The sequence below is a fragment of the Triturus cristatus genome, chromosome 7, assembly GCF_964204655.1.
Source record: "Triturus cristatus chromosome 7, aTriCri1.1, whole genome shotgun sequence".
Lineage (NCBI taxonomy): Eukaryota > Metazoa > Chordata > Amphibia > Caudata > Salamandridae > Triturus > Triturus cristatus.
Window position 1 is genome coordinate 661,381,933 of NC_140590.1, and position 23,111 is coordinate 661,405,043.

The 23,111-nt window shown below is 46.0% G+C and overlaps 1 protein-coding gene across 3 annotated transcripts in view; it reads right to left on the minus strand.

Annotated features, from left to right (window-relative positions):
* LOC146810314 (ATP-binding cassette sub-family A member 10-like) overlaps positions 1 to 23,111 on the minus strand; it is a 1,546,030-nt gene that overhangs the window by 430,253 nt on the left and 1,092,666 nt on the right. For all 3 annotated transcript variants that reach the window (XM_085617307.1, XM_085617308.1, XM_085617306.1), the window contains one exon: positions 5,500 to 5,613. In XM_085617307.1, coding sequence (XP_085473433.1) covers positions 5,500 to 5,613 — 114 coding nt within the window. The remainder of the gene's footprint in view (positions 1 to 5,499; positions 5,614 to 23,111) is intronic.

Here is a 23,111-nt window from a genome sequence, read left to right on the forward strand (position 1 = left end):
AATGAGCGCAGGTTAATTTGGTGTTTGCTTGTGTTTTCCCCTGACAGAAATTGTTGCTGATGCTTGAGTAGGGTTTCACTCTCCTCAACCAGTAATCCAATTTCCAATACAGGGTTCTGATCAAGAAGTTATAGCATGCTGTAATAAAGAGTAGACAGGGAGAACTAGACTTTCAACAGTATTTCCTTATAGCACAATGACAATGGGCAGCCAGATGATTAGCTAGCAGCCACATACCGGAGAGAGACATTGTTGGCATTAAATGGGAAGGTGGTGCACTATCCAATATGTTTTTGGGTAGCAAGAGGACATCTGCATCGCTAAGCCATGACATTCTGGACCAGGTGTATTGACAGGACTAAACTGGTGTGACCTCACTATCCTGTTCTAATGTTGTTGGGTTCACCAGAATCTCAAGAGTACCTGGGAATTAGGCAGTTGGAAATGTGGACAATGGTTAGACTGACAATGATGAGGTACAGCTGTTTCTCGAGTGAACTGAGACTCCTAATAGCACTAATGGAAGAACAGGAGGTCCTAGCTGCCTACTTTCTCAAGTATGGAAGAATCTTGAGCTCTCTGTGTGCCCAATAGGGGATCCACCACCTTTAATCTGAGACATTTGGCATACTACAGCTGATGAGAAAACACACCTAAGAGGACAAGATCGGGCACTTGAACCTGAGACATGTGTTACTACAGATGCTCTTTACAATAAGAAAATGCAGCTGAATGGTGACTTGGTTTTTATAGTATATTTATGCACAGCATGTTCCAAGCCTATAATGGCATTCCTACTGGCCTTTTACTTTGTCAAAGTCAGGATACAGCATCTCAGTTCACTATATATGTCCCGCTGAATCTAGATGTAGTGTCTTAGGGCTGAACAAGTTTCTAAATTCTAAGTCTTTTTACTAGCTTTGCAATACTTTGTGTGAGGGAATCTTAAGGCCTCCAGCTGTCATTATTGCCGATGTAAACTGGTTGAGTGTGCAATATCCTGCCTCCAGGGAGTCAAATTTCTGGTCCATCTGCAGCAGGACTGTGCCATCCTGATTGGAGTGGTGCCTGACCCTGGTTTGTGCACCTCATCTCCATCATAGTAGGTTCAGGCCTCAATGTCTTAACTAGCCTTGTCCACTTCAACATGGTGTTCCTGCGCTTCCGATATCTGCCCTCCTTGCATGCTGCGATCTCCCTCTATGCAGATGGGATTACGACAGATACAGAAGCCATAGTAATAGAAATAGTGGAGGATATGTGTGCCCCAGGAGCAGCAGTGGCACCTAAGAATGATGGTGGGGATGAGTGGTACAGTAGCCATGGTGAGATAGGACTCAGTGGTGAGTAGCCCAATGCCCATATGGCTTTCAGTGCCTTCTGTTGTTCTTGCTGTGGTGACTGGTGATGGTGTTGAGGCCCCAGAGGTAGTGGTGCAATTATGGTAACCCCATAAGTGCCAATGGTGATAGCTGCAATAATAGGAGTGGTGACAGTGGCCAACGCTTGTGATGTACTGCTTCTCCCTCGCCCTTTTAGTGGTAATGCAAGGCTAATGCATGGTGCCAGTCTGTCAGCTGTAACAAGATCAGAGGTATGTACAGTCAAGGACTGTAAACAAGAAACTCTGGGCACACAACGAGAGTGATGTGGTCAATGGTGAGTATCAAAACTAATACACATGTCGACCCCTGACGCTACCATACAACACTGAGACCAAAATTAGGTTATGTTCCCTTTATACATTTATTACCTTTGAGGAACCTGTCCTTTTAATTTGAATTGCCATATGGCTACTGTTGTTTTGACCTTCAATCACTCTGTGATGATTTACTGGTTAGAAACATATCATAAGGTGTAAATTCAGATACATGAAGTGTGGGTCACCCTGGTCTTCACCTGGGAGAATCTGTGCATATTGTTATGAAATTGGTAAAGTCCCTTATAAGTAAATCCCAATTGTACATCTGTTACTTTCAGCACATCATATGTACCTTTTTTGTCCTCAACTGGTGCAGTCAGTACACAGATTCGAGGCATTTGATGGACTCATATGAAAAAGGGCACCCTCTCAGTTTTCAGTCCAAACAATATTCTATAGCTTTACCTATGTGGACAATTGCACAATGACCAGTTTGCAATTTCTGTAGAGCACCCGGTAGGAGAGGCACTTCCTTGCAGCTGTGAATGGGAAACGTATGACAAGTACTTTTCAGAGCCAAATAAGATTTCCAAGGTTTCAGGGGTACCCAAATTATTGGGTCTGGAATCACCGACCCTGGCCATTAACTGTAACTCTGTGCCATCATGACTCCCAGGTGCTCCGACAGACCCCTGCCCACACCACACCTTCAACCTAGGATGGAAGGAAGTCTGCCCTCCGCTCACTTACATCCTCAACGCCACCATCAACACCGCCACCTTCCTGGAAACATGGAAACATGCAGTGAGACCATTCCTAAAAAAAACACTGCAGAACCCAACGACCTCAAGAACTACCTCCATATCTCACTGCTCCCATTCCCTGTGGAGGTCCTTGAGAAAGCCATCAATCACCAGCTCATAGACCACCTAGAAGAACAACCTACGAGATGCCTCCCAATCCGGCTTCCGATCCAACCACAGCACCGAAACGGCCCTCATAACTGCAACGGATGACATCAGAACCATCCTCTTCCCTTATCCTCCTCGACCTCTCTCCAGCCTTCAACACGTGTCCCACCACATCCTGGTCAACAAACTTCGCCACATTGGCATCAGTGCCAATGCACTCAAGTTGATCACCTTGTTTTTCACAGGACGCATGCAAAGAATTCACCTACCACCCTACACTTCTGAACACAAGGACGCCATTTGCGGCCTCCCCCCGGCCTCCTTGCTCAGCCCCACCCTCTTCAACATCTACATGACTCTGCTGGCCAACATCGTAATGCAGCCACGGACTCAAAATCATCTCATGTGCAGAAGAACCAGAACTCATTTTCTCTCTCACTGAACACATCTCCACCACCAGAGTCAACTTCAGGAAGGCTACGACCATCGTCGCCGACTGGATGAAGACCAACTGCCTGAAACTAAATACGGACAAGATGGAATGCTCATCTTCAGAATTAGCTCCTCCCCTTGGGACGACTCATGGTGGCCCCCCCTCTTGGACCTTCACCGGCCCCCACCACCCATGCCAGGAACACGGGCATCATCTTGGACAGCAAGCTCTCAATGAAACGGCAGGTTAATGCAGTAACCTCCACAAGCCTCAACATACTCTGAATGCTTCACAGGATCTTCAGGTGGATTCCACCCTGCACCAGGAGAACAGAAACACAGGTCCTCATCACCAGCTGATTGGACTACAGAAATGCACGCTGTGTCGGAATCACCACCAGCTCCTGAAACGACTCGAGGCCATAAAAAATGCAGCAGCCAGACTCATCCTTGATCTCCCAAGACGATCAAGCATAACCCCCCACCTCAGAGATCTCCACTCGCTCCCAATCAAGAAGAGAGGCCACTTCAAACTACTTACTCGCTTACAAGGCACTCCATAACACTAGACCGGCCTACATAAAACACCGCATGACCTTCCACCAGCCCACCAGAAACCTTCGCTCAGCCCACCTTCCCCTCACACATGTCGCATGAATCCATCGGATTCGCAGAGGAGGTCGATCTTTCTCCTACCTCACTGCCAAGTCCTGGAATGGCCTGCCCCTCCACCTCTGGACTTCCACCACCCTCGCCGACTTAAGGAAAGCACTCAAGACCTGACTATTCAACTAAACGGTTCATCTTCAGTGCCTGGATACCCTCTTGGGTGATAGGCCATGCTGTACAAATCCTGCTGATATGAGATGATTTGATACCATTCAATTATGGGTTATTGTACCCAAATGGAGAATAACCATCTCTCTGTGAATTATGGACTGAACTTAGCTTGAGTAATGCCTTTAATGGTTTATCAAGATATACAGAATGCAATATTCCAAACATGCTGCAATAAATGTATTTAAAAAATGTGAACCTTACGGCAGAAGGAGAATCTAATCCAGTGTAGGGAGCTGACCCAGACAAGAGCACAAAACGGAGTTTGCTTGGTTAGATAAAGTTAACGTGAGTCAAATTTAGCTCTTAAGTTTTTTTATCAGTGCAAAAAATAAGTGACTGTGACTATCCCATCAGTGCTTTGCCATTGGTATATCAGTTCTGGTAGGCACCAGCAAGATATAAAAATGTTGGCAGAGTCAACAGGTGCTAACGCATGCAAACAGCATTTCTGCGTGGTACTGTTTGCATGTGTGAGCACATTCAAAGTCATTCCAATTGGCTTTGCGTTAACTCATTGATTACACTTTCCAAACTATTAACAGCTGCCAAACTACTTGCAATGGTTAATGTTCAAATAATATTTAATGGTTCTGACAAAAATTACTACTAGCTGTTCTGGAGAAATAAAACAATTTCACATCTGAAAATAGACGAGACAGAATGGTGTCTCTTGTGCATTCTCCTTCATTCTGAAGCACCTTGTTCTAATCTGTGGCACATACAGTATTTTCGAACGCACAATCAGTATTTGCTTTCAAAGTGGTTAACCTTAATGGTACAGTGGTATGCAAGAATCATCCACACCATCTGTCAATGAGATGCAGATACTCATAAGGTTTGGGGGAAAAACTTTAAATGAAGATTTGAATTTTAGAATGATGTTCCTAAAATAAAAACGTTTGTGGAGGATCTCATACCTCTTTAAAAGACAATGCTAAGATTTATTCAGCGATAATCACCAAATTGTGGTGCATGTCTCATCTCCCTATTTATGTTGTACAGCCATGTATACACTCCGAATAGGGTGGACCAGAGATCTAAAGCAAATTGTTGGATGTACCATCCCTGCTATTTAGACTGCTAAATGGCTGTCTGTATTTTTTTCTGCAGATTTCCAGCATCTGCCAAAGTCTATCTATTCCCCTTAACCGGGACCAAATTTGACCAATTCCTTGGTGTAAGAAATAAGACCTGAGTGCAATATGTGAAAAGATTGTTATCATTACCTTTTTAGGCTAAGTTGAGTTTTTCTATATTAGATTACTCTTTCGATAGTAGAATTGCTTGTTCTCTCGATATAATAGTAATAGAGTGTGTATTTTCATAATTATGATTGTAGGAAATACTAGTATAATTTAACGCATTACTTTATTAATCTGCACAAATTAACATGCATAAATCGGTTTAATTAAAACTACAGAAACCAACCGCATGTCTACATCACAATAATCAAATTTAAATAAGACTGACAGCTTTGTTTTTTAAAAGGTAGTGTTTTGCACTTAAAAAGGCCATCAATATAATAGATCGATTACTAAAATAGTTGATCATCATAATGAATGATTAGCTGTATAGCCTCACGATCCAGCTTCCGAAATTATCATGCTGAATATTCATACAGATAAACATGGATCCAAAAATAAATCAAAATACATGAAAGTACAGATTATTTACCTTGTTATCATACACACTACTCATTCCGATGTAAGGCGGGATGATGGCACCAAGAATTCCCATGAAAAACGCGGAAAAGGCATAGATTGCGAGCCAAAAATAATGCCCAATGTCCTGGTGAGAAAAATAAGAGAGTCTATATCATGTGGTATGTCATGTGTCATACATGAAGCAACCGTGGTGGCATAATGTATGTTCAAACTGAAAATACAACAGAGAAAATTGTCATTTAAATGATTCAGTATGTTGAAGATTTCAAATAATTTTCTTTAAAAGGTTAACTTTTTGAAAAGCAAAGCCATGCTGATATACAACCGACTGATGCTGAATAGAAGTTAGATAATTGGTTTCAAAAGAACATTTGTATAATATTTATAAGTAACTACTTTACACCAACCACTTAAAATGGATATTCTTCTGACAGACAGCAGCTCTACAAATTCTCTCTAGATGATAAATGGAGCCCGTGGGAGATTTAGGCAGACGCTATTGGTGTCTGTGGAAACAGCAGCAGATACAGTGGATGACACCTTCCTTTTATAACGGCCAATATATAATTCTACTTTTAAAGTAGATGAACAGGAGATCAGAGATCTTCACTGAAAGTAAAGTCAGGGGCCTTGTAGAATTTTTAAGGAAGAACCAGATATATGGTCTGCAATCCCACACAATATCATTCAGGATTTTCAGAAAATCATTCTGAAATTGAAGGTGGTGTGGGAAATTTTATTAGCATGCTAAAATAAGCTCAACATCATCCTTCCAAAAATGACAAGATACACTCAGAACCTGTGTAGCAGGTATTGATAAAGTAAGAACGCCTAATTTACTGCAAATTAAGCATAGCATATTTTCCCCTCCAATAAAGTCCTTCCTGGAGTGACTATTTCGACTCGAAGAGGTGGGGAAAACAGCTTCCAGATATACAGACAGCCACTCTGGACTACTTGGCATTCTTTTGATGTACTGTTTGCCTACTTGGAATATCAAGGGCCGTATGTAGTTGTAGATGAAAAGAAGAGAAGTACAGAAGACTACCTGTTAGCCTGTATCACCTAAGTCATGTAGAACACATTGTTGTGAGAAGTAAGGTAAATGGAAACACCATGTTCAGGATTCCAGCTTTGAAGACTCTGAACATGATGCGGCTCTGGACCTTCCTGAAAAGAAGTGCATTTTAATTGGTGTTTGTTGACACTAGTTTCTGCTCAAAACTTGTGTGACAAAATGGATAGTTGGTTGACTGGGGTGTTAGCCCTGGTCAAGCAACAGCCACAATCTGTTGCAGGGTGAACCAAAAAAGTCACCAAATTAACCTGTGCTTAACCCAGGGTAGCTTGGCACAAAAAGCAGTCAGGCTTAACTTGGAAGTAATGTGTACAGTATTTATGTAGCACACAAACACAACACAATAAAAATCCCAAAACAATTTAGAAAATAGAGTACATTTTAATTGACATAAAAATTGCAAAAATCACATCAATAGAACCAGAGTTATGAATGTTTACAGTTTAAGGTTCAGAATAGCGCCGAAAAGGAAAAAAGTACTAACTGCGGCATATGGTCACGCTAGACTAGGGCATAGTCAAAATTGAAGGCGCGGTTTGGATACAGAAAGTGGATAGGACCTGCTAAGCACTTACTGTTGTCTCTGAGAAGGTAGAAGCTCAGCGGGGCAAGGCTGCAGGAGTGTCTGAGGGGGAGCGTAGTAGTTGGATAGTCATGGTGTGAAGCTATGTTGAAAAGTTTTATCTTCAGAGTTATTGAAATGAAAGTCAAAAATCTTCAGCAGGACAAAGCACAAGGATGCAGCTGAACACAATTTCAAGAGGTCATATAACCCTTTGGAGAAAGACTGCTGAAGCAGATTTGCTGTTGCGGAGGAGAATGTAGTGGAGAAGCCGTGAAGTCAATCCATCCGGTGATGCACCTTAGGCGGATAGGAGAGCAGGTTTGGCCCGGTCTCCTCCTGGTTCTCAGAGCACTTTTTGGCCAAATTTAGTTCAAGTCCTCAGTTTTGGAAAAAGGTCATCCTGGCACCTTTGGCACCACAAACAAAGGTCCCGGAGTGGATGGATACCGTTTTAGACTTTAGGATTCACTCAGGCTGGGCCCAGGTGCAGGTACAAGATGTTAGGAGCCTATTATGTCCCTGTGGCTCTGAAGAGGAGGCCAGCAAACTAGCCCTTGGAATCATATCTGTAAGTCCTGGGTGCAGGTGAAGATGCAGGGCTCAACAGCAAGGCTGTCCTCTGAGGGTGCAAGGCAGGGTCCAGGCAGAAAAGCAGTCCTTCTGGGCACAGCAACAGTCTGGTAGAGTGCCTAGCAGGTCACAGCAGCAGGCAGTCCCCCGAGAGCCCTTCTACAAGTCCAGTAGTGAAGTGAAGAATGGGTCTGAGAGCCGTATTTTTATACCCAGGTGCCCTGCTCCTAGAAGGTGGGAGAAGTTTCCAGAGGGGTTCTTTGAAGTTCTGGGAGTTTCCTGCTTCCTCAGCCCTGGCTCCTAGAAGGCTGCACTGAAAATACAGGGTCGTAAGCCTATTGTGAGGAGACAGGGCACAACCTATTCAGGTGCAAGTTGGGCTGTTCTCAGCTCCGCCCCATCGATCCTGCCAGTGGAAGGCTATTTAGGCTCTGCTAATCCCACAACTGTGCGACTGTTTGGGAAGATTCACAAAGTCCTAACTCTCAGTTACACCCAGTTGTGTGACTTAAGTCAGGCTGCAGGCAAAAAGGGCTAAGAACAGGAAAATGCAAATTTTTCAAAAGTTGCAAATCTGTCTGTTACACTGTAGTGCTCCAGTAACTAGCCACACAGCTATGTAGGCAAAAGCCATAAGACTTTATTCACTTGAAATATTTTTCATCCACACAATCCATTTTTAATCCATTTTTAGTCCATGTTTGTCCTTGTTCATCATTACTTCCTGATTATACACGAAAGCAACGTGAATTATAAACTTAAAATGCTCAAGAAATGCCCGTCCGGGCACATTCCAGAAGACATTAAAATTCACCCATTGCATTTCGGGCTGGACAGCCCTTCGTCAGGTGTAGCTGTAACATAAAACAATCCATCAGCGAACATACTCAGTCTCCCTGAATTCCATGCCTCAATAATCCCTTTAAAACTATAAATATGCTGTGCACAAAATCAATATCAACAAACCCAACATACCCTTAAATCCACCACCTAAACTACGTATTCCCAAAGATCTAAATCAGATATTGTATTCACAAAATGCAATGCAGATAAATACATACCCCAACACCATTCCTACAGTGCACCCCAGCGTAACCCCATCCATGTGAATAAACTGTGAAAAATCCCCGTAATTTTGGTTGCCTAAAACAACCACAAATACACATAAATCAGTCAGTCATTACAGGTACATAGGGTTTAAACTGCACATTGTGTTTAAGTGTATGGGTTCCACCTGGGGCGTAGACTAACTGTCGATAAATAACCAGTTGGTTTGGAGCACAATTCAGTTGTGTCAGACAACCAAGATTATGAGGTCACACTTCCGGTTTTGGTGCCTAGAGGGGATGGGTCCTTGGAGGTTCAGGAAGGAGGCAGTGCAGCCCTCTCCCTCTTTATACAAATTTGAGCTCTGAGGACATTAATGGCATAGAGAGGGAGGCTGCAAGGCCCCCTCCCCCTTTTTGTGGATTTCTGCCCTGGAGGTGGACTCCCCAGCACTTATAATTGAACAGTGCAGCCCAGCCACCATTTTTTTTTCTCGATCCCACAGAATCCCCACAGGTTTGCAGAAATGTTTGTTGATTTTTTTTGTTTGTTTATTTTTAGCCTAGTAGGGAGTCCTTCTGGGTCCCTCCCCCATGGGGCCAAGGTGGGAAGGGTAGCCCTACCCTGCCCTCTTACATGTTTTTCATTTAACACTTTAGGACAGGAGACTAAGGGCCTCATTAAGAGTTTGGCCGTCTGATGGGCCGCCAAACCCACGGTGGTGTTACGGCTACTGCCGCACCGGAGGTCCAACCACCATATTATGACTTTGGCCTTTGATATGCTGCAGCCGCTGCAACCACCAGGGATCAATGCTCCCTTATTGATGGCACAGCGGTCCGATACTATAACAAAACAGCAGTCTCCACTGGATATATATGTATGTATGTATGTATGTATATATATTGGTTTGGACATTGTCATTTATTTTTGGGAGTATGTACAGCATTAGTATTTCTTCCATGATCACCCTTTTGTAGTTTGAAGTTTGTTGTTTTGTATGCCGCTATTCCATTGGCTCTTACGTGAGGGAGGGTACAACATTACACTATATCTTTATTGATTGGTTCTTCAGGTGTCATGTGATCAAGGCCGTGGTAACGCGGCCGAAACGCGTATATATGCCAAGGTGTATTGAAGAATGAGTGGGTGTATAAGTGTCTGGATGGAAGATTCAGTAGGTGTATGACTGACTGTATAAGTGAGTGATTAAATGTGTCTTACTGAATGCATGAGTTAGTGTCTAAAATGTGTGAATGTCTATATTAGTCTGTCTGTTGTTGTGTAAGCTGCTGCATGGGTTGGTAAGTAGCTACATGAGTGTCTATATGGGTCATTGATTGGTTGCCTGAGTATTTGTATGGGTGCCTGAGAGGTACTCTGCAGAGGAGTCCAATCTGACCTGTACCCTAAGATGTCTGTCGAGGGACTGACACCCCAACAATCTGTAACACATAATGAACCATCTCGAGAGCTTTTAACCATGCCCCCTATGGAAAGTTACCGGCCTGGGCAGAACATGAACAAAGGAGGCATAGGGGAATGAGCTACCACCTGCCAGATGGGTACATACTATCTACAATTCAAGGCCACAGCTCCAAGTCTCAGCGTCTCCTAATGTGGGAGCAGAACTACACACTCCGATAGGTATGCGAGGGCAGAATAGCCTATTCATTAGTGAGTCGGGTTGCAGCCTTCGGCAGAAGAGAAAATAATAACAAAGTACAGTGTTCTACTGAGGCAAGCAATACTGAATAATTAGGCCTTGTACGGGCGCAGCCTAAGCAGTCTAATAAGGATTAAGAAATACAAAATGGAGTCGCACTTGCAAACTAAAGTCTGCACATTATGAGGATAACTTACTGGGTTGCATAACGTGAATACAAATTGCGTACATGTAGCCACACACTGCTAACCTAATATAGCATGAAACAAGTGTGTTGCAGGTATGGGATTTTCAAACCTAACAATAGCGCAGTATTACAATTGACCGGCTGGTAACACAATTAAGGCAATAACATAACATACGGATTGCGGTCAGCTCATTACATTCAACTGTCCCGTTGTTCCCCCAAGGTCCAGCATACATACTTTGTATTGTGTTTGATTCTGGGACTGCAAAACATAGCCTCAGTCCCTTCCTAAACTTCCTTTCCGCAACTTGTTATGTTATGTTATGTTAAGTGGAATTTGTAAAGCGCACTGACACCATGGGTTTCCTGGCACTGTAAGACAGAGGTGAATCAGGGGTCAAGAGAAGCGGAGATTAGCCAAGTGAGGGAAAAAGGAAGGTTTTGAGCATTTTCCTGAAGTGAAGAAGAGAGCTGCTAGATATGATGGACAGGGGAAGAAGATTCCAGAATGTGGGGGCAAGGTAGGCAAACCGACGGTCGCCGAATTTTTTGGTTTTAGTTTTGGGGACAGCAAGCAGGTTAAGGAGAGCTGAACGAAGGATGCGCGTTGGGCGGTATGGATTAATGAGTATTGTCAGGAAAGCAGGACTAGAACAGTAGAGGGATTTGAACGTGAGGCAGCCCAACTTGAAGGCCGCCCTTTGTTCTATAGGTAGCCAGTGCAATTTGTGTAGCAGAGGTTTGGCCGACTGCCATTTGGGAGTTTTGTAGATGAGACGGGCTGCTTGGTTCTGTACAACCTGAAGGCGATGCAGCAGTGATTTTGGGAGTCCGTGGTACAGGGAGTTGGAAAAGTCCAGGCGGGAGTGTACCAGGGAGATGATGACCTGAACCAGAGCGGCTGGTGGAAGTAGATGACTGACTTTACGGATTTTGCGAAGCTGGAACGTACATGAGGAGATCACAGTGCCCACATGAGATCTGAGGGAGAGTTCGGTATCGATGGTCACACCAAGACTTTTTACTGATTTCGCAGGAACCGGGGGGGGGGCCTAGTTTATTGGGCCATAACTGCGGGCCCCAGTGAGAGGGGCTGGAGCCGGGAAGAAGGAGCTCAGTTTTGCCAGGATTTAATTTTAACTGGTTATGGTCCATCCACTCCTGGATGTGTAACATGACAGAGTGGAAGTTGTTAACAGCATCCAAGGAGTTGAGTGGAAAGATAATCTGTAAGTCATCAGCGTAATTGTACACTGTGATGTCCCAGCTCAGAAGCGAGTGAATCAAGGGACGGAGGTAAAGGTTGAATAATAGGGGAGACAGGGAAGAACCCTGAGGGACTCCACAGGTCGTGTTGGTTTTAGACGCTGTGTAGGGGCCCAGGCGGACAGCCTGTGTTCTGCTGGTCAGGAAGGATTTAGTCCATTTGAGGGCGGGCCTGCCCGCTCGACACAGTGAAGAAGGATGTTGTGGTCAACCTTGTCGAACGCAGCCGACAGATCCAGGAGTACGAGGGCCTGGGGGATCCCCGTATCAGCGTTCCTCCTCAGCGAGTCCAGGACTGCTAGAATAACAGCCTCGGTGGAATGGGCTGACCTAAAGCCGGCCTGGTTAGGCTCCAGGTAGCAGGAGGCCTCGATGAAGTTGGAGAGACAGCGGGTGACGTGAGCCTCCATTAATTTGGAAACGTAGGGCAACAGCGATATGGGACGGTAGTTAGAGAGTTCCGCCGGGTCCATACCAGGTTTCTTCAGGAGAGGCACTAAAATGGCATCCTTGAAGGAGCTGGGGACAATACCGGTGCTGAGAGAACCATTCAGTAGAGGTAGAATGCAGTCAGGTAATTTGAGACAGACATCCCGTAGGACCGAAGGAGGACAGCAGTCGTTCAGAGAGCCTGATTTTACCCAGGTTGCAAGTTCAGCTAGTGAGTTGGGGTTAAGGATGGGAAAGTGAGTGAAGGTAGGTGAGTTATTTGAGGAAGAGTCTGGGGAGAGTTTCTGAGGAAAGGGGGGATGGAATCCTTGATTTTATTGATTTTCTCGATGAAAAAGAGGTTAAGAGCAGCACAGGTCTCTTGGGTGGGGACCTGACCCGGGAGAGTTCTGTCGTCTGAAGTGAGTTTGTTCATGATTTTGAAGACCTCCTTTGATTTATTGTCCGCAGAAGAGATTCTGATTGCGAAATGTTCCGATTTGGCTAAGGAGATTGCGTTTTTGTATTCTCTGCAAGCTGTCATGTATTGCAGTCTATCTGGTGCAGAGTAATTGCGTCTCCACGTCCGTTCCAGCTGGTGGACCTTCAGTTTATGTTTCTTGAGTTCGCCAGAGAAACATCTGTGGGAGTTGTGATGTCTGGTACAGGGGAACTTGGTAAGGGGGGCGAATTGGTCGCTGGCCGACATTAGCCAGGTACCGATATCACTTTCTAACGTGTCGATGTTGGCAGATGTAATGATAGCTGGACGGGTATCGGCTAAGGTCGCGAGAAAGCCTTGGGAGTCGTAGGAGTTCCCTTTGCGTGAGAGGCCACCAGCCATCAGAGGGGTGGGGGTCCTGCCTGTGACAGTGAGGATGGTGTCGACTAGGTGGTGGTCTGACCAAACGCAGGGGGAGACAGATGGCTGAGAAAGTACCAGATTTTGAGTCCAAATCTGGTCCAGGATATGGCCCTTGATGTGGGCTTCAAAGAGTTCAATGGCGTGAGGCCCGGCGTTGACGTCATTGAACCAGTAATTAAGGTCGCCGAAAAGAGCTAATCTGGAGTGCAGTGTCAGTAGGTCGGACAACTGTTCGAACAAGGTGGCAGCAAAAAACGGCATAGGGTGGGGAGGTCGGTATAAAAGGAGAAGTGTAAGAGCTCCTACGTCAGTTATCAGACTGATAATAAGGTTGTCTACTTCCGGGAGGATAAGGGAAGGTGTGGAGGTGAAGTTAAGGTGTTTTGATATGATAGCTGTCACCCCACCCGGGGCGATTTCCAGTGCGATCGGCATGGAGGATGTAATAGTCTGGGGGGAGGGCCGCCAGGATGTCAGGGAGGGAATCTGTAGTCAGCCAGGTTTCTGTGAGCAGGAGTACGTCTGGTTTCTCATTAGACAAGAGGATGTAGATATCGGCTTGGTGTTTTATCAGTGAACGGGTGTTCAGGTACAACACCCGGATGGAAGTGTCACTCCTGACCGATTTAGCAGGGGGTGTGCAACGACTAGGGAGGTGTGAATCTGAGCGCGCGAGGCCCCCTGCCCTCCCCTCCCCCAGGCATGTCACTTGCATTCAGGTTGTGGATATGCGGCATTCCACCGCTCTGGGTTGGGCTTCAGAATTGACTGGGGTAACATTATAGGGAATTTCTAACAGACAGGGCGGCAGTGTGCATGCCTAGTAGCAGGTCCCATGGTTCCAAGTGTTGCTCAGATGCACGTAGCTTAGTCTACCCCTGCCGGGGGATCGCCTATTGTGTCCTCCTCCTCGGTGACTTCAGGGATCTTAAGCGCTACAACTAACGTTTCCCTAGCTCTTGCTGCTTCCAGCGCCCTCTCGCTCCCCGTTCTTTTTGCTTTCTGCATCCAGAACACACCTTCACATTCAGCCCACTTAAGGAGTTCTGCTTTCCATCTTGCTATGCTTGGACCCTGCTTTGCTTTCCAGTGCATGGTGATGTCTCTTTTGGGCAGTAGGAAGCCCATGTCCAAAAACATACTCGTAATTTTGTTTTTGGACGTGTGAGGGAACCAGTGAAATATGCAGTATGAGTCGGCTCTATTTCTCTGTCAGTGGTGTCGGTCAGCAATGCTGTGATCTCCCCCCCCATAATTTCCCAGGTGCGGGCACTGCTAGAACATATGCCTAAAGTTTGCTCTCTTCTGTATTGCAGCGCGGGCAAGCCGCTGCTTCGGTCGGGAAAAACGTATTAATTTTTTCTGGGGTGAAGTATGCTCTAGGTAGGATATAAAAGTGCACCAACTGGAATCTGGCGTTTCTGGTGCTCTTCCAAGCTCTTTCCACTAATCCCCCCAGGTTTTCTCTGGGATAGACTCTTCAAGGTCAGCCTCCCACTTGAGTCTCAACTCCGATAAAGGCAGTAACATTTCCTGCGTTATGTGCCTGTACAAGCACGTAACCGCCTTGAATGTACCTGCCGCCAAGACCACATATTGGCAGCACAGTAAAGTTTTTGCTTCAGTGAGCCCCCCTCCCCAGTGTTTCTGTATTGCCGCAGTGAGGGCCGAGTACAACAGGAAATCCCCCCGGGTAGGTCATAACTGGCTTGCAGGACATTGAATGGGATCATGACCTCCTCCTCGTATAGGTCTCCTATGGTAGCCAACCCTTGTTCCGCCCAGGTCGTCAATCGCTGCCAGTTACCCCCATGTGGTAAGGCTGTACACATAAGTAACGGGATTTTTAGGGCATAAGGGCATCTAATTTTGGCCCGTCGCAGGCTCCTGTTCCAGCACCGTCGAGCTGTGTCGAGCTCTGTGGTGAGGCTTGGGGTTCGAACAGGAAGCCACAGTATAATTTAGGATAACAGTCTTAAAGTCACAAAGTCTTCTCTTTGCTCTTCCTCCCCCTGACACAGTTCGCCACCCACTGCCTGAGCCACTGAAATTGCGCCGCTAAATAGTAGGCCTCAAAATCAGGCACTGCTAGTCCTCCCTCCGCTCTTGGTTGTATGAACGTTACAACAAACAAATGATGGACGGAATGCTGACAATGCAGACATTCTCCCCCAGTCAAGAGATCTGGGTTAAATCCATCGTTCTTTTACCCACTACGCCACCCCAGTTCAGACATGGCCATATGCAAATCAGTCTTGACCCTGTGCCTCATGGGAACAGTCCAGCCCGAACTGCCAAGCCATGTCTTCCCTGGACCGGAATCAAGCATCCTAGGACCGGTTTATGGCTATCAGCCGTCATCAGCCAGGATAGCTTGACTCCAGTGGCGTAGTGAGCACGGGTCCCACGTCTGGGAATACCCATCCCACATAGGGCGAAAAGCGTTACAACAAACAAATGATGGACGGAATGCTGACAATGCAGACATTCTCCCCCAGTCAAGAGATCTGCGTCCCATGCTCACTACACCACTGGAGTCAAGCTATCCTGGCTGATGGCGGCTAAAGTCCCGTGCTCACTACGCCACTGGAGTCAAGCTATCCTGGCTGATGACGGCTAAAGTCCCGTGCTCACTACGCCACTGGAGTCAAGCTATCCTGGCTGATGACGGCTGAACTGGGGTGGCGTAGTGGGCAAAAGAACGATGGATTTAACCCAGATCTCTTGACTGGGGGAGAATGTCTGCATTGTCAGCATTCCGTCCATCATTTGTTTGTTGTAACGCTTTTCGCCCTGAGTGGGATGGGTATGCCCAGACGTGGGTCCCGTGCTCACTACGCCACTGGAGTCAAGCTATCCTGGCTGATGACGGCTGATAGCCAGAAACCGGTCCTAGGATGCTTGATTCCGGTCCAGGGAAGACATGGCTTGGCAGTTCGGGCTGGACTGTTCCCATGAGGCACAGGGTCAAGACTGATTTGCATATGGACATGTCTGAACTGGGGTGGCGTAGTGGGCAAAAGAACGATGGATTTAACCCAGATCTCTTGACTGGGGGAGAATGTCTGCATTGTCAGCATACCGTCCATCATTTGTTTGTGGTAACGCTTGGTTGTATGAAGACAGCAAGCGCCACCCTGTGTCTGCCATTGCCCCACAGGAAACCTGTGACCATCGACTGGAGCTGGACAAAGTACTTCATCGGTATCCAGACCGGCAAGGTCACAAAGTAATTTAGTAACCTCGGCATGGTCACCATTTTAAGCAGAGCTACTCAGCCGGCTGCAGATAGCGGCAAGGAGCCCAAGAAGTCGAAGTTGCTTTTTGTTTCCCTGATGGCCTTCCCTATATTATCCTCTAGCATGTCTTCCTGAGTGTGGTATATTTGAGTACCCAGGTATGACAGGCCTCTTTCTTCCCATCTCAACCCCTCTGTTTCCTGTGGGCTTATTCTGCCCTCTCTTGCAGGTAGCAAGCAAGACTTTGCCCAGTTCACTTTTAGCCCTGCGACCCTGCTAAGGCCCTGTAGCAATTCTTTCGTGCCCTGAAGCACCTCCCCTGAATCAGCCAGAAACAGCAAAAGGTCATCGGCATAGAGCGCAATGTGGTGGACGTGCCCATGACTGTTAAGACCCTGATAAGATTTCCCTGACCTAGCTCTCGCTGCCAGTGGCTCCATCGCCAGAGCAAACAGCAGGGGGGAAAGGGGGCACCCCTGATGCGTTCCCTTTTCCCACTTTGCAGGTGTCTGAGATTAGCCCACCAGTCTTAACCCTGGCAGTGGAGTCGGAATACAGGAGAGCCATCCAGTGCACAAAGTCGTCTCCCAGCCCAAACTTCCTCATCACATGGAACAAGTAAGGCCATTCCAGGCTGTCAAATGCTTTTTCTATATCAACTATGAAAATTGTCGCTAAGTCTTCCCTATAGGAGATAGCCTAAATCACTTGCAAAAGGCGCAGAATATTAATCGCTGAGTTTCTAGTGGGAATGAGCCCGGATTGGTCTTTATGTATCAGTGTGGTCATGTGGAGGGAGTAAGCGAGTGGCTAATGTCCTACTAAGTGTTTTGTAGTCTAAGTTAAGCATAGAGACGGACGATATGCCGTTTTATCCCAAGATGACTTTCACGGCTTGAGTAGTGGCATGATGATCGCCTCTCTCGTAGATACAGGTAGGTGACCCACTTGCTTTGCATCGTTGTATAGCTGTACCAGCCTGATGGCCAACAAATCTATGTATGCTAGGTAGAATTCAATTGGTAGTCCTTCCGTGCCTGGTGTTTTATTTTGTGCCATGTTCTTAATAGCCTCCCTCACTTCCCCAATCTCGACTTCCCTCCCTAGAGTATCTGCAACTTCCTCAACCAGAACTGGTAGTTCCACATCCCGTGTGAACCCATTCAGGCCCTCGTCCACTGGGTCCAACTTACTCTGGTATAGGTCTTTGTAACAAGCTAAGAACAAATCATTAATATCTTGCTGGTCATACCTCACTGCCCCATACTGTTCCCTAAGCTCCAGGATCATCGTGCCTATCCTGGCAGGGTTAGCCAACCAAGCCAGAAGCGCTCCCGACTTGTCCCTTTCCGAGTGAGCACGGGTGATGTATTTTTTGTCATCAAAACAACAAGGCGTTCTTACCTGCACTGCCACTGCCTCTCTAGCCTCCAAGAGTTCCCTCTGCTTGTCGGGTTACTCCTGTCTGTCTTTTTCTAGTTCTCTTAGGCGCTGGTCATCCCTCTATATGCCCTGAAGTAACACTTTTCATCTGCCCATCAACTCTGATATATAGCATCCCCCTAATTACTGCTTTAAACACATCCCACTCCACCAATGATTTCGCTGCAGTGTTAGCATTGTCTTGGAAATATTGGACAATAGCTGTATCTATTGCTTCATGAAACACTGGTCCTCCAGGGCCTCGGGTCTCAAGCGCCAGGTGGGGATCTTGGGTCGCGCACGGGACCATTGCAAGCCTATCAACTCAGGATTGTGGTCGACTATCGTCCTAGTGAGGTATTCACTACTACGGACCCCCTCATGTACGTCAGGGAGCACAGTATGGCATCTAATTAGACATGCAGGATGTCCCTCCGCTGTGCAGGAGCATCCGGTGTTCCCGTAGGGTAAGGTGAACGTCTTACGCTGATGCCATCCCCTGCCTGGTGATCTGTCCCTGCTACTTAGGGCCTTCTTCCATGCAGGCGTCCACCAGGGCTTCCTTTCAGAGGCCTGTCTGCCTGCAGCTGCCGAGTTCAGGGGATCCCTCCAGGGCAGCCCAGGCCCCCCACAAACGCCTTCGATTTCCCCAGCCACCTACCAACACTCACAGTGGCCCAGGTTCCTTCACGAAGTGCAGAGCGCTTCTCCGCCAGGCCTCGCCGCTTCACAAGCACCGCAGGTATCTCCTCAGATCTCTCCACGGTGCAGGCACCATTTTGCCTCCTCTCCCACAGTGTCGCGCACCTCTCGCAGCAGAGTCTCCTTATGTGCCGAAGATCTCCCTGGCCCTCCTGGACTTATGTACTGTGCTCAAGGACCCTCTAAAGGGTAGGCTGTGTCACTCTGCCGGGCGCCAACTCACTTTCAGCAGTCCGTGGCAGTTGCTCGCTATACTTCACAGCACGAGCGCCATCTTGGAGCCGTCACCATCCATGCACAACTGGTGCATGGATGTTACTATGAGTGTAGCAGTGGTACCTGAGTAAATATATGAGTGCCTGAGTGATTGGATGAGTGCAAACATAGTGGTTGGTTGATTGCATGTGTGCATGGGTAGTGTGTGGTTGAATGGATGAGTGCATATGTAGTGCCTGAGTAAATGGAAGAGTGGAACGGTAGTGCCTGGGTTAATGGATGAGTGCATGGATAATGTCTGCGTGAATGCATGAGTGCATGGATAGTGCCTGGGTGATTGGATGAGCGCATGGGTACTGCCTGAGTAAATGGATGAGCGCATGGATAGTACCTGAGTGAACAGATGAGTGTGTTGGTTGTGCCTGAGTGATTGCATGTGCCAATAGGTAGTGCCTGGGTGAATGGATGAGTGTGTGAGTAGTGCCTGAGTGAATAGGTAAGTGCATGGGTACTTACTAAGGGATTTGATAAGTGCATAGTTGGTGCCCGGGTGAATGCATGAGTGCCTGGGCGATTGGATATGTGCCCGCATTGTGCCTGGGTGAATAGATGAGTGCATGGATAATGCCAGAGTGAATGAATGAGTGCATGGGTAGTGCCAGGATCATTCAATATGTGTATGGGTAGTGCCTGAGAGAATAGATGAGCCCATGCATACTGCATGAATGAACGGATGAGTGCAACGGTAGGGCCTGGGTGAGTGGAAGAATGTATGAGTAGTGCCTGGTTGATTGGATGAGTGCATGCATAATGCCTGGGTGGTTGTATGGGTGCATGAGTAATGATTGGGTGAGTGGATGAGTAGTGCCTGGGTGAGTGGATGAGTCCAAGGGTAGTGCCTGAGTGATTGGATTTGTGCATGGGTAGTGTCTGTGTGAATGACTGAGTGGAAGGATAACACCTGAGTGATTGGATGAGTGCAGAATAGTGCCTGGCTAATTGCATGAGTACAAGGTTAGTGCCTAGGTGATTAGGTGAGTGTATTGATAGTGTCTGGGTGATTGGGTGAATGAATCCATAGTTTTTGTGTGATTGTGTTAATGCATGGATAGTGCCTGGGTGTTTGGATGAGTGCATGGGTACTGCCTGGGTGATTGATGAGTGCATGAGTATCACCTGGATACATGGATGAGTGCATGGATAATGCCTGGGTGAATCATTGACTGTAAGTGTAGTGCCTGGATGAATGGATGAGTGCATGGGACATGCCTGAGTGAATGGGTGAGCACATGGGAAGTATCTAAGTGAATAGATGAATGCATGGATAATGGCTAGGTAAATGAATCAGTGCATGGGTAGTACCTGGGTGAATGGATAAGTGCATGGGTCGTGCCTGAGTGAATGTATGAGCACATGCATAGTATCTGAGTGAACAGATGAGTACAGGGATGTGTCCGTGGATAGTGGCTGGGTGAATGGATGAGTGTGTGGGTAGTACCTGAGTGAATAGATGAGTGCATAGGTACTGGCTGAGTGATCCAATATGTTCATTGTTAGTGCCTGGGTGAATGCATGACTGATGAGTGAATGGATGAGTGCAAGTGCACTGCCTTGGTAAATAGACTAGTGCTTGGATAGTGCCTGAGTGCATGGATGAATGCCTGCATAGTGCCTGAGTGAATGCATGAGTGGAAGGTTACTGTGTAGGTGATTGGATGTGTGCATGCACAGTGCCTGGGTGAATAGATGAGTGCATGGCTAATACCAGAGTGAATGAATCAGTGCATGGGTAATGCCTGGATCATTTGATAAGTCTATGGGTAGTGCCTTAGTGAATGGGTGACCACATGCATACTGCCTGAGTGAATAGACAAGTACAAGGGTAGTGCCTGGTTGATTGAATGAGTGCTCCAGTACCTTCTGAATGAATGGATAATGTCTGGGTGAATGAATGAGTGAATGGGTAGTGCCTGGGTGATTGGATGAGTGCATGGATAGTGGCTGGGTGAATAGATAAGTGCACTGGTACTGCCTGGGTGAATGGATGAGTAAAAGGGTAGTGATTCATTGTGTGCATGGTTAGTATGTGGGTGAATTGATGAGTGCATGGGTAGTGCGTGATTGAATGGATCAGTTTAACAGTAGCACCTTAGTAAATGAATGATTGGAAGGGTAATGCCTTAGTGATTGGTTGAGTGCAAGATAGTGCCTCGGTAATTGTATTAGTGCAAGGGTAGTGGCTGGATGATTGGGTGAGTGGATAGATAGTGCCTGGGTGACTGGGTGAATGGATGCATGATGCTTGGATGATTGGGCGAGTACATGGATAGAGCCTGGGTGATTAGATGAGTGCATGGGTAGTGCCCTAGTTAATGCATGAGTGCATGGGTAGTGCCTGAGTGAATGGAAGAGTGCAAGCGTAGTGCCTCAGTGAATACATGAGTGCAAGGGTAACGCCTGGATGAATGGATGAGTAGAAGGTTAATGCCTGGGTGAATGAACTAGTGCATGGGTAGTGCCTGGGTGAATGGATGAGTGCATGGGTAGTGCCTCAGTGAATGGATGAGGGCAAGGGTAGTGTCTGGGTAATTAGGTGAGTGCATTAGAGATTCTGTCAGTGCATAGATAGTGCCTGAGTGAATGGATGAGTGTATGGGTACTGCTTGGATAATTGGATAAGTGCATGGGTAGTGCCTGGTTGATTGAATGAGTGCATGAGTAGTGCATAGGTGAATAGATGTCTGCAGAGTAGCGTCTGGGTGATTGGATGAATGCAAGGTTAGGCCCTGGGTAATTGAATGACTGCAAGGGTAGGGGTTTGGTAACTGGGTGAGTACACAGATAGGGTATGGGTAATTGGGTGAATGCATGGATACTCTGCGTGATTGGGTGAGTGCATGGATAGTGCATGGGTAATTGTATGAGTCCATGAGTAGTGACGGGATGAGTGCACGGGCAGTGCCTCATTTGATAGATGAGTGCATACATAGTGTCTGGGTATTTGCATAGTGCATGGGTAGCGCCTGGGTAATAGGATGACTGCCTGAGTAGTGGCTGGGAGATTAGATGAATTAAGGTGCAGTACATGAGTAATTTGATGACTGCTTATGTAGTGGCTGGATGACTGAACTAGTGCAACTGTTGTGCATGGGAGATGGGATGAGTACATGAGTAGTAACTCAATGAATCTATTACTAGATTATTGATTTGACACACATTACATGTGTTAAATCACTAATCTAGTAATATCTCGACCTCCAACCACTGTGAAGAAATAAAAAAAAGACAAGAATATATTGGAATTGTATTTCGAACATTAGGCAACCAAACAAAATAAAATATTTTTTTGCCAAAACTTTAATTCAACATAGACAAATGTTTTCTTGTTTTTTCCTGTTTTCAGCTTTCATACTTGTTCATTTTCAACAGAGCTTTGTATGAAGACTCCTCATGAAACCGTGGAAAAAAACAATCAGTGGATTGTAAAAAAAAAAAATGTGGACAGTAGATCATTATAACTATGTCATACTGTTCACTGCACTCACTACATGTTTTTTAATAGTGGTTTGCTGATAGCTTACTACATTAATGAAAACAGCTATATGGTAAAAAGTTTCTGATATTATTATATCTTGTACTGAATGTCCAAGAATTATGAAGCAGTCTTCATTTTTGCATATCCTTTAATTAACATCATCCCTGTTAGACCAAATGATGTCTAAATTGTGCTTATTCCATGTCTGAAAAACAGAATTCTTAGTACAACATAGAACTTGCTGTAGCAGAAACAAAAGGGGACTTTTTTTAGTTGTGAAGAGACTTGTCACATGCTACTTAGGGCTACTGGTATTATAGTACCTCCATTTACACTTTATCTGTAGTAACACACTGTAGTCCTCAAATATTTATAAAATGTATTGCCATAGTTAAAAAGAGTCCTTTATGTCTAACAGCTTGCTGTAGACAATACACCCAATAGGCTGAATAATGTCTCAGAAACACATACATAATCCATATATATATATCAACACTGTACCACATTTTCTTGTCTTAGATTTTCCTTCAAACTTCGGTTCAAGATAAAGCAGACATGAGTTTGACTTTTTGGGTAGTCTTGATTTGAATGTTACTTGTATGTCATTGCACTCTGCTTAACCTGTTCGAAATCTTAAATATATTGTGTATTGCCTAGAGGTTATATTAACTCCTTCATGAAATATGATTGCTATAGTTGTGAAAGTTCTTTTTGAGATGGAAATGTGTGCAGCTTTAAAGTTTGTAATTTTAGTTCCTAACCTAGGGCCAGATGTGCAACCAGGGAATTTGCGACTCGCAAATTGGTATGTACTACAGTCGCTGCGACACTGATT